The sequence below is a fragment of the Arachis duranensis genome, chromosome 7 (genome assembly GCF_000817695.3).
Source record: "Arachis duranensis cultivar V14167 chromosome 7, aradu.V14167.gnm2.J7QH, whole genome shotgun sequence".
In the NCBI taxonomy this organism is placed as follows: Eukaryota; Viridiplantae; Streptophyta; class Magnoliopsida; order Fabales; family Fabaceae; genus Arachis; species Arachis duranensis.
Genome location: NC_029778.3, coordinates 9,555,068 through 9,571,801, shown reverse-complemented (window position 1 = coordinate 9,571,801; position 16,734 = coordinate 9,555,068). Strand labels below are relative to the sequence as shown.

General features: G+C 34.5%; 1 protein-coding gene across 1 annotated transcript; it reads right to left on the bottom strand.

Annotated features, from left to right (window-relative positions):
* Positions 1-11,304: 11,304 nt before the first annotated feature.
* On the bottom strand, positions 11,305-15,468 carry LOC107457634 (uncharacterized). The gene is made up of 6 exons (XM_016075805.3): positions 14,924-15,468; positions 13,269-13,397; positions 13,062-13,182; positions 12,887-12,968; positions 11,879-12,032; positions 11,305-11,746 (listed from the first exon to the last, which is right to left on the bottom strand). Exons 1-6 carry the CDS (start codon positions 15,236-15,238, stop codon positions 11,612-11,614), a joined length of 936 nt encoding a protein of 311 aa, XP_015931291.1. The 5' UTR covers positions 15,239-15,468; the 3' UTR covers positions 11,305-11,611.
* Positions 15,469-16,734: the final 1,266 nt, after the last annotated feature.

Sequence of the window (16,734 nt, the reverse complement as noted above, 5' to 3'; positions counted from 1 at the left end):
TTGCCATCCCTAGGCGAGGAGAAGATGGAGTTCGTTGGCGATATTAATAGCGACGAAGAAGATAGGATAGAGAGAATGTTCACCAGAGAGAAAAGAAAGTAAAGGATGACGCCACCGTTGGAGGAATTCATTGTCACTACTGTTGAGCTAGATATGAGGACTAAGTGAGCTCGATGGAGAGACACAGAGAAAGGAGGACAATGAAGGAGAGGCAGGATGCGACGGAGGTGAGGGAAGTCGTCGTTGTCACTACTGCCGCCATTGTTGATGAGGTTGACACCAGGTTTGAAGAAAAGGATAATGCTCGATCGCAAACTTGAACAGGAGAGAGGATCGATGACCGGTGAAAAAACAAAGAGAGAAAGACGAGGCGAAGGAGGCATGGCGAAGGCGGAAGACTTTGCTGACTTGCTGTCATTGCCGCTGGTGGATCTCTCCGATGCTACTATCAAAGCTACTCAAAACATCGTCAACTCTACCTTGTCTTCAGCCCTTCTCAACTACTTGGATTCCAACCCCTAATCTCTAACTTGATGGTCTTTCAATATGAGTCTTCAATCTCTTGGAACCACATTGTGAGTATTTTTTGCGTTTATAATTACTTTTGGTTACGTTATTATGAGCTTTTAAATATATTTATGAAATTATAATTAAAAATTTTCATTTTGATTGAAATAATAGATTTATTAGAGTTAAATAATTTACTTTATATAAATCTTACACTTTAAGAATTTTACATGAGACCATATATATGTTTAATGAAGTTTTGCATTATTTTAAAATATTTGATTTGATTTAAATATATTTTTTGAAAATATTAAAGTATTTGTTAGTACTCATTTATACATTCTGAAATTGTAAGATATGTTTGGAATTCTTTATGATTGAGAAAATATGATTGAAAAGAATTTTGATAAGAAAGCATGATTTAATTTGATTTGATACTTGATATATCGAAAGATTCAAGAATATGTTATATTTGAAATTATATGTTTTGAATTAGTTTGGAATGCTCGTATCAAAAAATTTTAGTTAATAAGTTATGACCAATACATTTAGTAAATCAAAATAAAAGTGATTTTTAATAAGTATAAACTAAAATAATTATTGTTTGAAAAAATTGTTTTTAAAATTTAAAATATATATATATATATATATATATAGACCAACAGTGGTAACCTTCCATGGATTTTGAGTACCTATATATATACATCGACTAAAAGGTTAGTTATACTATCTTGGTCGTATCAATATTTTTGCATTGGATGCTCGATATGTGTCAAAGTTCTGTGCATGTTGTATATCTTCCTTAGTTATACTATCTTCACTTAAAACAATATAGAACTACATGTTTGTCGTATCTTTAGGAATATCAAATAAAAGTAAATAAGAGGATAATGTGACCAAGAAGTGATTGGTATTTGAAGAATCAGACTATTACTATTAAAAGATGGGAGCTATTAGTACGTTTATTATATTGATTTGTTTGTCTATTATTATTATTATTATTATCAGAGAAAATTTTTTTACTAAATTTTTTGTTTAACGTTAAAATAATATATATAGATATCAAAAAATTAAGAGTAAAATATAAAAAATTGTTAACAAAAATTTTGGTAAAATCATAATTTAATAATTAAAAAATTATTGTAGGGTAGGTATCTTAGAAAATATAATTTAATTATTAATTTTTTTTAAAGTATTTTGGTAAAAATACAATTTAATTAATAAAAAAAGTTTATTAAAAGATATTTTGGTAAGCAAAATTTAATGATAAAAAATAAAATTTTTGTTAATGAATATTTTTTTTAAAAATAATTTTTTTTTTAAAATGGATAAAGTTAATATTAGTTAACACAAAACATTTAAAATGGATTAAAGAAGATATTTTTTAAAAGTTAGAAAGGAAGAGAATGTACATTTATAAAATAGAAAAAAAGAATGTCATTTTAGCATATCGTAAAGGAGGAGAGTGAAATTTTTCCTAAAATTTATAAATCATAGGTACGTGATTTTTTATTTATTAAACATAATGTAAAATACTTATACTTTTCAAACAAACACTTCTTTTAAAAAAATTTACCAAACTCGGCCTAAATGTGTAATATTTTTATGATGTGACAAAGTCCCTAATCTCCCACAATTAGACATCTAACGTGTGAAAATTTTAAAATTAGACATATATGATGGCGCAACCACCAAAAACTTAATTCAAGAGATGAGATTTATGATCGTATATATATTCTTAATTGACATAAAGCTTCTAAGAAGATCATAATTTGAATAAGAAGAAAATATACTAATACATATGCTGAGTCATTAATTATTAAGCAGATGAGAGCTTCATTTTCATATTTATATTCTCAGCATAATTATTTCACCTAATGCTTTAGACTACATTTAGAAGGAAGACTGAAATTAAGAGACAAAAAAATGAGAAATAAAAATTGAATTAAATTATTGTATTTTATTTAATATAAAATGTATTAAAGTGAGTTATGTCTCAATATTATATTTAGTTTAAGATAAATATAAAAATTAAAGGGTGGATTTAGAATTTAAAAAATTAAATAAGAATATTTTTAAAAAAATATTATAAAAATTTCAATTTCTATCCTTAAAAATTACAATTCATGTGTCTTTACTTTTTAAAAATATTAAAAAAATTAAAATTTTATATCAAAAATAAAATTTTAATTTTAATCTCTAATCATCAAATATAATATTCAATCACAGGCACTCAGTCCCAATTCCAATCCAAAAAACAAATGCAGCCTTAAAGAAATATTCTATGCAGCCACAAAGATGCGCTTATTATTTTTTGTGTGGGAGAGAGCTGAGTGCATCTCACAATGATGGGAGAAGAGATGAGTTTTTCATTGCTATGGTGTGAACAAATCGGTCCCTCCGATTTGTTTCATTTTTTAAATCAACAATCACAAATCGGATGGTCCGATTTGTGTTTTTGAAAATAAAAAAATTTTTACTGTTGAAATCGGACCGTCCGATTTCTATTTCAAAAAATAAAAAAATTAAAAATACAAAACGGACCATGCGATTTGTAGTTTTTTTTTATCAAACAAATCGGACCCTCCGATTTGTACTTTACTTTTTTTTTCAAACAAATTGGACTGTCCGATTTGAATAAAACACCATATAAAAAAAAAACACCTAATCTTCCCATAACAATGTATTACACATATATTTATACAATATAAAAAAAATTAGCCACAAAGATGTGTGAATAAAATGTTAGTGTCTTGTTCTCAAACACTACACATATCTGTTGAGGATAAATAAGAGATGAAACTAGCTGTAGTGTGAGGCATGTGATTAGGAGTTAGTTATGCTGAGTTGTCAAGTTTGTTAGAAGGATAATTAGTTGTTAGAAAAATCTGTTTCAGCTGTGACTATAAATTCAAGAGAAAACCTACTCTGTAATGTAGTTTTCTTAAGAATCAATAAACTCAATTTGAACTCAATTTCTCGACTCGTGCTCTTCTCTTCTCTCTTCTCTCTGCTCTCTACTCCCTTTCTCTCTCGCTCTTGTTCTCTTTTCAGATCTAACAGAGTTTTCTGATACCTTCTCATGGTATCAGAGCATTAGGTTCTGATCCATGGCGCTACCAAGTGAAATTCCAGCTTCCGCAATTGTGAACCCTAGAACAACGATCAATACCATCGCGTTCAAGCTCGATGAAAACAACTTCATTCCGTGGAGACGTCAAGCACTGGCCTTCATAAAGTCGAATAAACTCAAGGAGCATCTCGATCCAAGAAAAGTACCGAGGAGATATGGATCTGAACAAGATCGATTGACAAACACTGAAACGAAGGAGTTTGAAGCTTGGGAGCAAGAGGATCAATTCTTAGTCTCGTGGTTCTTTGCCTCAATAGATCCAGAGTTTACTCATCAGTTGGCTGAGTGTGAATCTGCTTATGAGATCTGGTTCAAACTGGAAGATTATTTTGAAAAAAGGATGAAATCAAAAGTAAAGCAGCTGAAAACACAAATTAAGACCATCAAACTTCAAGGATCTGTAACTGAATATATGTCCAGGATCAAAAAGGTAACAAACTCACTTTCTGCATTAGGTGCACCTCTTACTAGTGAGGAATTTGTCGAAGCAGTAGCTCAAGGTTTAAATGAGGATTACAGTGCTTTTATTACTATGATAAATTCAAAGGCTGATGAAATAACTGAGAGTGAGGTGGAGGCATTATTAGTAGGACAAGAAGAATTAGTTGAGAGATTTAAAAAGAATGTACTTGGCACTATGCATGTAAATTTGGCTCAAGGTTCAGAATCAAAACTGCAAGAACACCACCACAATTACTCTACATATTCACAAAATCAACAACATAACTATCAAGGAAGAGGTCAGGAGTTTCGAGGACGAGCTCGTGGTCGAGGATTTAGAGGTGGCAGATCCTTCTATTACGGTAATTCAAGGCCGCAATGTCAGCTATGTGGAAGGATTGGACACATTGTATGGGATTGTTATCACAGGTTTAATCAGAACTATCAAAGACCTTATGAAGCAGCATCAAATCCACCAGCTCCACCGTCTTCAGCCTTTCATCAACCACAGTCACAAACAGACTCACAACCACGAGCATTGGTGGCAGCTGCGCCGTCAACCACACCTTTGACAGATAGAGCGTGGTATCTGGACACAGGAGCATCACACCACCTTACATTTGATGGCAACAATCTAGTTACAGGCTCAGAGTACGAAGGCTCAGAGCAGGTGTTCACAGGTAATGGTCAAGGTATGTGCATCAATAATATTGGCAAAATTATATTATTTCCTGTATCCAACCCTCCTTATCAGCCCAACACACACTACTTTAAACTACTAAACCTACTACATGTTCCCTCAATCACGAAGAACCTCATTAGTGTAGCAAAATTTGCGCAAGATAATCACGTGTTCTTTGAATTCCATCCTTTTGATTGTTTTGTTAAGGATCAGGAGACCAACGATCTGCTTCTCAGAGGGTCTCTTAGAGGAGGACTTTATCAATTTGACAACATTGGCATATTGGCCAGGGCGGCATCATCAAGCGGTTTACCTTCATCTGAAGGAAGAAGAGAAGCTTTGCAAGCAATAAAAGCCACTACATCTGCTAGTAGTGACCAGGAATCTCATTTTAGTGTACAAGAGTCTAGAATAGGTAGTGTTGAGCATGAACAGAAAAGCAAAGAAAAAGAAAAAGAAAAAGAAGAAGAAAAAGAAAAAGAAAGTGAACAAAAACAGAAAAGAAAAGAAGAAGGAAATACACATTGTAAAGCTGTGTCTGTGTCGCAGTTTGAAGTATGGCATAGAAGGTTAGGACATCCGGCTGCAAAAACAGTAGCAAAAGTAATGCAGCGTTGTAAAATTGTGGATGATGATATGAATAAAAGAGACACAACAGCTATTACTCCTTTGTGCAATGCATGTTGTCAAGGAAAACATCATAATTTGCCTTTCTCTGACTCACTCACTGACTATAACACAACTCTAGAGTTAGTCTACTCTGATATTTGGGGGCCAGCACCAATCATCAGTAGTTCAGGTTTTAGATATTATATAATTTTCATTGATGCCAAAACCAGATACACATGTCTATACCTGCTGCAAAACAAAGCTCAAGCTCTCCAAGCCTTTACCCAATACAAATTGCTACTTGAAAACAAGACTGGACACAAGATTAATAGTCTTCAAACTGACAATGGAGGTGAATTCCTCTCTCACAGTTTCAGAGAATTCCTCATTCAGCATGGCATTGCTCATAGGCTTAGTTGTCCTCACACTCACCAACAAAATGGTAGAGTTGAACGGAAACACCGGCACATAACTGAAATGGGCCTAACACTACTCTCTCAAGCCTCTTTGCCCCTAAGGTTTTGGGATCAAGCCTTCTTGACAGCCACTCATCTCATTAATCTACTACCCTCATACACTACAGATCAGAAAACACCATTTGAGCTCCTCAATCACAAAGAACCAGACTATTTGTTTCTCAAAACCTTTGGATGTGCATGTTATCCACAACTTAAACCCTACAACACTCATAAATTTGATTTTAAAACTCACAAATGTCTCTTTTTAGGTTACTCCTCTCATCATAAAGGGTACAAATGTCTCTCACCTTCCGGTAAACTCTACATTTCTAGACATGTCTTATTTGATGAATCTGAGTTTCCTTATCAATCTCTCTTCTTCAATCAAACTCCAAAACTGAAATCTGTTGTCCCACACCTCCAAACTATCACATCTGCACCATTGCACCTCATTCCAGCCCACACCATTGTCCAACAAAACCATCTCAATGCCCAAGCCACATCTCCAATTAGTACTTCCAACACCACTAGCCCTCTCATACATGAAACACCTGTTCCTAACTCAGATGCCAATTTACACCGTCAAATACTAGACCCTGCACAACAATCCCTTTCCCAACCATCTTCACCGTCCTCCACACCCTTAGCTCAACCTGAGTCTTCTGCCAATATTAGTGCTGCTCATAACTGTCCATTAACTGATGATACTGCTATGACTACTTCTACTTCTGTGTTTCCCTCAAGTAATGCAGGGTTAGCTGAGCAGCTAGAAAGAGGACATGTAGCTCTGCCCACTACAGCGCCTACTCGAACGCATCCTATGGTTACTAGAAGTCAGGCTGGAATTTTTAAGGCGAAACTGTTCACTGCACTGGTTTCGAATAATGTTGTAGACCTCACACAAGTTGAACCTTCTTCAGTGGTACAAGCACTAACCTTTCCACATTGGAAATCTGCAATGGATGAGGAGTATGCAGCACTTTTGAAGTGCAAGACATGGAACTTAGTTGAAGAGTCACCAACAGTTGAACCAATTGGATGTCGCTGGGTATTTCGCATCAAAAGACAGCCAGATGGAACAATTCAAAAGTACAAAGCGAGGTTGGTCGCAAAGGGATTTCATCAGCGAGAAGGTTTGGACTATGATCAAGTTTTTAGTCCAGTTGCCAAGCCTACAACAGTACGCACATTGCTGTCTATTGCTGTTTCAAAAGGATGGAGAGTAAGGCAGTTTGATTTCAACAATGCATTTCTCAATGGGGATTTACATGAGAAAGTGTACATGGTGCAACCTGAGGGTTATGCACTTGGTTCTGGCCTTGTGTGCAAATTGGAGAAGGCCCTATATGGCTTAAAACAGGCTCCAAGAGCCTGGTTTCTGAAGCTAAGCAGCACACTTAGAGGATTTGGTTTTGCAAGTACAACCTCAGATCCTTGTCTCTTTGTTCGACACAGTAAAGCTTCAACAATCTATTTTCTAGCATATGTTGATGACATACTGATGACTGGCACTAATCAAACTGAAGTTGATGGTCTGATCCAACAATTAAAAAAAGTGTTCACTCTAAAAGACTTGGGGGAAATGAATTTTTTTTCTTGGAATTGAAGTTGAAAGAACTAAAGCTGATACTCTAGTGCTGAAACAGTCTAAATATGTCAAGGATCTGTTGAAGAGAGCTGAGATGTTAGAGGCTAGACCCGTTACCACACCAATGGCTAGTACCTTAAAGCTTGATACAATAGGTACAACATTTGATAAGCCCTTTTTGTACAGATCCATAGTGGGTGGGCTGCAATACGCCACCATCACTAGGCCTGATATTGCCTTCTCTGTGAACAAAGTGTCCCAATTTATGCATGCTCCCCTGGAACAGCACTGGAAGGCAGTAAAGAGAATCCTTCGCTACCTAGCCGGGACAATTGAGTTTGGGCTTGAAATTCATAGAAGCAACGACTTCAGAATCTTAGCATTTTGTGACTCAGATTGGGCAGCAGATCCTGTGGATAGACGATCAACAACAGGGTATTGTATATTCCTTGGGGTGAATCTCATAAATTGGTCAAGCAGGAAGCAAACGGCTGTAGCCAGATCAAGCGCCGAGGCTGAGTTTAGAGCCCTGGCTGATGCCATGACAGACACTATGTGGCTGCAGAAACTCCTCCATGAAATGCACATACCGGCTGGACTTCCTCCAACATTGTTTTGTGACAATCAAAGCACAGTGCTCATGAGTCAGAATCCAATTCTGCACAGCCGATCGAAACACTTTGAAATTGATCTCCACTTTGTTCGACATAGAGTTGAGGACAAGCAGGCATATGTAGTTCATATTCCATCTCAAGATCAAATTGCAGATGTTCTTACCAAGCCAGTGAGTCATGATGCCTTCTTGAAGATTAGATGCAAACTAAGACTAGTTGACCAAGCCAAGCTCAAGTTGAGGGGGAATGTTGAGGATAAATAAGAGATGAAACTAGCTGTAGTGTGAGGCATGTGATTAGGAGTTAGTTATGCTGAGTTGTCAAGTTTGTTAGAAGGATAATTAGTTGTTAGAAAAATCTGTTTCAGCTGTGACTATAAATTCAAGAGAAAACCTACTCTGTAATGTAGTTTTCTTAAGAATCAATAAACTCAATTTCTCGTGCTCTTCTCTTCTCTCTTCTCTCTGCTCTCTACTCCCTTTCTCTCTCGCTCTTGTTCTCTTTTCAGATCTAACAGAATTTTCTGATACCTTCTCAATATCAACAGTAAAAGGAAAAATAACTAATAAATATATTACCTTTTCATCAATTTATTTTGTAATACATGGAAGAAAAATAGGAGGACAAAAATAAGAATAATAAATTGAAAAAAAAAAGATACAATGGTCAAAAATAAAAACCAGTCAAAAAAGCATATATAAGGATTAATTATTAATTCTCAAGTGCTGGAAACATTCTATATGTGCTGTAAGTGCAACAATCATGGCTACTTGAAAAGCTTATTACAATGACAAATACAAATTAATTAATTAATGAATTATGACAATATGTTATTCACAAAACAAAAAATAATTAAATAATGTAAAAGGCAAAACATGTTTGACATATATATACACTTTACAATCCAAATTCAGTGCAATCTACCTATATTAATCTACAAGTCATATAATTAATTAGTGTGCAAAAATTTTCATTTGTTTATTACCTCGCCAATAACATGTCTGCATTATTATTATGTAATCCAAACACAGATCACGCGGGATCAATGGTTTTATAAATAATAATATGATATCTTTTTTTTTTTCAAACATCTAAATTATCGTACTATGTTAAATGTTAATACACATATTATTATTATTATTTTTAATTTTTGGTGTTATCCTCATTTTAACACTCAAACTTTAATATTCATTGTTTTTATTGGATCATATTTAATGTCCAATCAACATTTATTTTTAGATTTTTATTTATCGTCGATATTCAAGTCCCAAGCACAAAAGATATGGTAAGGAACATGAAAAGTTGCTTGTAAAGTCCAAAGGAGACAAGACATTCTGTATACTAAAATTTATGCCAGAAGAAGAGAACTAGGTAGAAAGTGTAACCATGAAAATGAAAAGGGATTCATGTAGTTTCAGCTCCTTTTTGTCAATGTAAATAAGGATATATTATAGGAAGAGTTTCAAGGGTACCGAGAATACCGGTGTTTCAATTGTTTTAACCACTGATCTGAATTATAAAAAATATATATAATATATATTAATTGAAATCAATAGTTAAAATAATTGAAACACCGATATTTTTGGTACACTTAAAATTTTTCCTATATTATATATAGTGGAATCTGAATAGAGCTTTATTAGGGACAGGCCAAGCTGGCTACTAGTTTGAAACAAGTTTTACTTTTTTCTTTTTTAATTTTGTTCTTGACAAGCTAAACACGTAACATGAATACATGATGTTGGTTTTCTAACCAAATTATTAATCAATGTTTTATTTCTTTATCATCATGAAGCATATGCTCATTCTCTTAAGTCATTTGGGATCCTCTGCCAGTTGCTTTCCATAACATCGAATGGTGGAGTTTGATATGAAATAGAAGCATAAGTTAGGCCTTCTAATTATCTAAACTGTTGTGTGGTTATAAATTTATTTGTTTATACTATTTTATACTATTTTTCTAATCAAGATTTCTTAAATTGTTCCTAATTAAATAGTTTCTATCATTCATCTCCACCTTCAAGTAATTATATTTTGTATAACTTCGTTATGTCTCTGTCCTTTGTAATAGATACTATTTTGACATTAATATTTTCTTAAGAACTATTTTTTTTATCTTGTTAATTAAAAAATAATTTAAATATATAATTAATTAATTAATACCCGTAATTTTATATAGGTATAAAATATTCTTGGTGTATGAATAATATTATCCTATTTCTTATTTCTTATTGTTTATTCACATAAAATTTAGGATCATTCAAAAGGGTGAGAAGAATTGATTGGGGTGGTGCTACATGCCTAAATCCATAGAAGTGCTCCCAGCTTTCAGATTTAGAGATTGATCCCTTTTTTAATGTAGATGGTATGGTCAGGCCAGAGAATCAACTATTTGTGGTTGAATGAACTTGAGGGCATCTCATATCTCCAAAGAAATTAATGTACTATGAATGATAATTATGTAACTACCATCAAATATATATCCTGTAGTACTATTCCATACGTTAAAGAACTTACAGAAACTGTCATTTTATGCTACCCATGTACATGTTTGCATTAAATTTTGTAGACTTGAGATTTAGGTTCCCTAGTGGTACTGATCAAATACCATCTTCATAAGTGTATAAAGGTTACATTTAAATCTAGTTGACTCTGCCATTAGCTTTCTTAATACATCAATCTCTCTTCATCTTCATCCGTTCAAATATGAACAAATTAACTCTTAGAAGATGACGTGACTGATATTTAATGTCCTAGTTTGAAAACTTTCTGGGGTTGCATCCATTCAAAAGATTAGGTATATTTTTGTACATAACTAAGTACGGTGTGAAATCAAATTAGAGTAGTCAAAATTTAAGGGCCACATACCTTTCAACATTTAAGGAACTAACAGAATAATTAGGGTATGTTTGGTAGGGGATAAAAATAAATTTCATGTGTAAAAATATGCTTGGTGTTCATTTACGAAAATTTCACCTTTTATGGCCCCAACCAAAAATGTACCCTAAATAAAATAAAATCTCCCATTTATGCCATAGTATTTTGAGCAGCGTAATATTACCAAGCTGGTTAATCAAAAATAAATAAGAGAAAATAAAATGATTACCAACCTAATATTACCTGCAGGGATCATATTTATGCTGATTGATCAAGGATCATTAGTTTAGAAAGTTCAATACTGACAAGTAACATGCTGTGTCTTCTTGTACTTCAAGTAATTTGCATTTCCTATTCTCAAACTCAATAAAGCATTTGATCCTGACTACACAAAATCAGTGGGAACGGCTAATAATTATTGATAGCATAATTTTACAAGAGAATAAGGAGATACTTTTCCAACAAATTGCAAGCCTATAAACAATAATTAGAATTTTAGCAATCTACTACATACATAAATGGTGTACTTTCAAGAAGCAGCATTTGAAACCTCTGGATGCACCAGAAACAAATTGATGCTATACAAAAATACTATTACTTCCAATGACTGGCTGCTTTTCCAGCAATATAACTAAGCATTTCACATTAAAAAAGAAAGAGGCAAAAGGAGAAAAAAGTAGCTTGATGGTAAATAATATAGTCCTACAAAGTCCAACAGGTAGCTGGAATCCCCTGCTTCTGGAACCAATCAGTCATGTGGAACTTCTCATAGAGCAAAGGTCTTACATCTGTCTGCTCAGAGAGTTGCTTTAGAAGTGGAAGAATGACATCTAGTAGCTGATAAACATGCCAAATGCATATGGGATAGTGAGTACATCATAACAATTTGATATGGGAGATTTTAAGTTATTATATTTTGGCTTTGAGGATTTTAAATTTTAATGTTAAAAATAGCAAAGATCTTTGCACCTGTGTGTCATGTGGTTGTCCTGCAGAAAATGGAATGCATGGAATACCATTCACTGGTTGCAATAAAAAGCTGAAGGGATTGTTGTCTACAATAACAATCTGGCTTAGATCCTTTGATATGCAAGTAAGATCCTTGACATGTTCCCGGTATTCCCTGAAGTAAATTTAACGATGAATGTTACCGTGCTGTATGAAAAAGAGTTGAGAATTGACAAAAGTGCAAGTGAAGAGTGAATAAATTTACATTAGTATCAGGTTCAGACAACAGAGCTTGAAATACTAGTCAATTTTACTTGGCCACAATTCATAAAATCAAGTGAAGTTGACAAGACTCCTGAGCATAATTCAGTGGTTGGGTCAAGTAGGGGTCTGAATAGAGCTCTTAAGTTCATGGTAATAACAATCCCACTAAACTAAAAATGATAACATTTTCAAAAGCCAGCCCTTACAGCTTTATCCAATACATATTTTATCCAAGCAAAAAAATATTTATCCATTACAGCTTTGAAAAATAGGTATAGGCAACATTACACATACTAAACAAATTGCCAAACAAAACACCAATCCTAAAGGCTTGAAATTATTTTTGTCAACAAAGTAAACATCATAAACATTAACAGAGTATAGATGTCAAAGTAATATCAAAAACATTAATTCACTAGTAAATGTGAGAATAAAAGAGATAAATTGATATAAAGCTTTTCTATAATAGCACCAAAGGATTATCCCTTTAACTAAACAGAACACATGTAGTTATACTCATCAAATTGAAAAAAAAAAGGGTATTATATTAGTGCACCAAATATCAGTGACCCGGAGGATGTTTTATCAGTATTGCCAAGGTCAGTGATCTCCACTCCAACTTATAAAGAAGACAGAATGGAACATGAAGACACAGGATCAAACCAGAAAAAAAAACATGGACACTATAGCATCATAAAATTAAGATTAAATGGATCATAATAACAAATCAAATATAGGTGCCTGGATACAAGACAGAGCACTTACGTGCTAATTGTTGAAGGCCGATAAAGTCGTAAACTAAACCGATTTTCCAAGTCTATTTTGTCAACAAGGGGTCTAGCATAACCTGTGAAATTTAAAGGCATATATACCTGAGAAGGTTAAAAATGATTCACAAAAGGATAAGATAATGAGCGCAGCTTAATGTTTTGGGGCAAACCTTCAAGACCAGCAGTAAACAGCACCAAGTCAGCAAATTCACTAAGTTGACATAAAAATTCTTTTAACCCGGGGCGTTCGAAGACTGTAACGCAATTGATTTTTGGTTTCCCTTCTCCCTCCTTGAAATCCAACATGCCCAAGCAAGTATTTAATATTTTCTTGCTGTGGATTAACAATTGGGATACAAGTTCTAAAATGACCATACCTTGTCTGAAGATACACATTCCAGCTCAAACCAATTCAAACCAGCATCGATTGCTTGAGAACGCAGTGCAGCTGGCAAACTTGATGTTTCATATGCACATACCAGTGTTTCATCCAAGTCGAGCACTACCTACAATTGCACATGTGCAATAACAGAAAGTTCATCACAAAATTGGACCATCAGAATTTGGGGGCGGGGAGGAAGTAGTAAAAGAGAACAGCAGAAAGATTAGTGTCCTATATATGTAACACCTTTCCTTCTGGCCTGTTTTCCACTTCTATTAACAAATTCAAAACATAAAAAAATTATTCATTTAGATGTTGAAAATAAAAAACTCTGCACATCATATTCGAAAGTTATTTCTAGGGCTTCAACCACATATTAGTGTCCTATATATGTGCTCGCTACCAGTATTTTGGTATTTGCAAGTACATGCAAAGGGTAACATGCCTCTGTTATAAGACATAACATGATAGAATTTTAGCTTCAAGGCAAAATTCATATGTTGTGACAACATTCACTCAACCTAAGACAACGCAACAGAAGCCAGGACATCCACACCGGACATCCGGCCCCCTACCATGTTTCCATTCATGTCCCATCAATAAAAATGGGACACTTGTTAAAAAGAAACATAGAAAATCACCAAATTAATAATAAATGAAAAATTTAAATAGACACATCCAATTTTTATTGGTGGGGCATGAATGAGAACATGGTAGTAGGACAAGTGATCTCCTTCCCATACAGTCAGTGATAAACAATTAGCTCCTGTAGTCATGCCTGAAATGCCACCAAACAAGAAAGGGCATCTATATTTTGTTTTCTCATCTCAGATGCTTCCAAAACCCTTGTAAGATGATAGAAACTGACAATTTCACATGTTGCAGCAATCAACACTCAACACAACCATGTCAATCAACTTATCTGTGGTAAATTGAAACCAGAACTTCCAGATATTTGTTTCAAAACTAAACTAGAAAGCAGGGGATACAAAACAGTGCAAAGACCAGACAACAGGCAAAAGAACTCAAAGGATGCAAGTAATCTTAGCAGCAAACGAGAGAAATGGGAAATCATTAAACATGGATGCTCTTCTTGCGTGTGGCATCAGATTCTCCTTCCACAAGGAGTCAAGCACATCAAGCTTGAACAACAAACCAAAAAGTCAAAGCACATGATAAACGCACAAATATTCTTTCTGCTGCACTTTGACCACAGAATCACTCATGTAATATACACATAGCTAAGAAGTCATCATCTGCATCCAGCAAGTATTCCAATAGCACCAACCAAAGTGCAACTCAAGCTATCTTTCTTTCCATTTTTCTCAACCATATTCCCTCAGAGACACAAATTTATCCTCAGATCATCCCACCTTAACTTGGTCTCCATCGATTCAGACCTTACAACTACTCAAACTTTAAAACAAAACTTTGAAATAAACAAATAACCTAAAATTCTCAAAGGAAAACAAGCATTTCGAGCAGTTTATTCCACATAACAGAAATTAATTCCTTCAAAAATCCGGTTTCCACTTATTTATGCAGCAAACGAGTAGACATCGTATCATTGAGTTGAAACCTAACGAACAAAGTCAAAATTCAAAAAATGAACAATAACAAAAATTAAAAATCGAAGTTCGATGAAGATACCGTGAATCTTTGGAGGCGATCGGAAGGGGAGTAATCAACGGAGGCGGCAGTGATATCAAGTGCGGCGGAGGCAAGTTGCTGTTCTTGTTCGTCATGGTCATGAAGCTCAACAGAAGGAAGAGGCTTAAAGGAAGTGGTGTTGTTATTGTTGGAAGAAGAGAGAGAGAGGAGAGGGTAGTGACCGAGGGTTCTGATAATCTGAAAGAAGATCTGAAAGAAGAAGGCCAGCCAGCTCAGCAGCGCTCTCCACACTTGCTGAGTCCGGTGCTGAGGCGCCGCCGAGTACACTTCCGCCGCCTGAGTCAACTCTCCCATAACAACAACTACTACGACCGAGTCGTTTTAATCTGGTGCTTAGATTAATGCTTATCTGTTATTTCTTTTCTTTCTGTTTATATATGGATTTTGTGACGTTGGTTTTTGTGTGTGAAGTTGTGTTCTTTGTTTTCAGGGAGATGTGGTCATGGTGGTGCTTTCGACGAGGTCTAGAGAGAGAAAGAGAAAGAGCGATTAAAAGGAGGCTCATTGGGTTTTCTTTCCCCTACGCGCAGTGGTGGCGCGTTTGAGAGAAATGTTTACGTCTTACTGCTGCTATTTAAAGTAGTTCATTCATTTGGTAATTCGATCGAATCCTTTCATTTGCATACAAGGTACGGTAATAACTCAAAACAAGCCAATTTTTATCTAAAATAAAGAGATATTTTCACTTCTAATAAAATTATTTTAGATTAATATTATTTTTTATTAAAAAAATTGTATAAAAATTAGTATTGTAAAGCTTTTATTTATGATTTGTGGGTTTTAAACCTTTAAAAAAAAATTAAATAAGAATAACTATGGTTACCATTATCACATCTTTCTTATTATCATCATTATAATTTTATTTTTATTATTTTATTTATACAATCATATCTTGATATCATCATTATTTTTTTTACTATCATTAACATTAACAATCATAGTCACTATTCTTTGAGATAAGACTCAATGTAGTCTCTAAAGTTGCACTCGAGTTTCGTAGTAGTCCTTGAACTTAAAAGTTACTTATATTCATCCCTGAAGTTGTACTTCGGGACTCAAACTTGTTCTTCCAGCAATTCTGTCCACCTGGCGCTACCGGAAAGCTGAGTTGGCAGGCTTCGTGACACGTGGGCATTACAACGGCTAGCTGATGTGGTAGAGTAAACTGTCCGAAATCAATTTGGTCTCTCAAATCAAGTTAAAACCCTAATCCCCAATTTTGAAGCCCACAACGCTCTGTCTTCTCTTCTCTTCGTTTCTCTGTTCTTTTCTTCCTCATCTTTGAAGCCCGACTGTTATGGCAAGCGCGAGCAATGCAGCTGGAAGCTCGAACAACCCACGATCATTTGGAAGCATCATGAGGAGAATGAATAGAAATAGAGAATCGTGTTTGCCAGAATGGTGTGGCTGCGGATCGAGATCAGTGCTGCGGTGGTCAGGGATGGATTCTAATTCAGGAGACCGTTCCTGGGTTGCCCAAACTACAATGTAAGTATTATTGTTGTTGATTGCTATATTCATGGATATAAAATTTGCTGACTGAATTTTCTTGGCTATGCAGACTGTGGGTAAAAAATGGTGTGGAATTTTTTTGTGGGTTGATAAAGTTTTGGAAGAAGATGTCATAGCATGTGATGGTAAAACAAGGCATTCAGTTGACAATGAAGAATGGAAGATGAAGATTGCTTGGAAATTTGGTAGATTAGAGGCTGAAATTAGGATTCTAAAAATGGGGAGGATTTTGATGTTTGTGTTCATACTGCTGATTGTAGTTGGTGTTCTTGTATTAA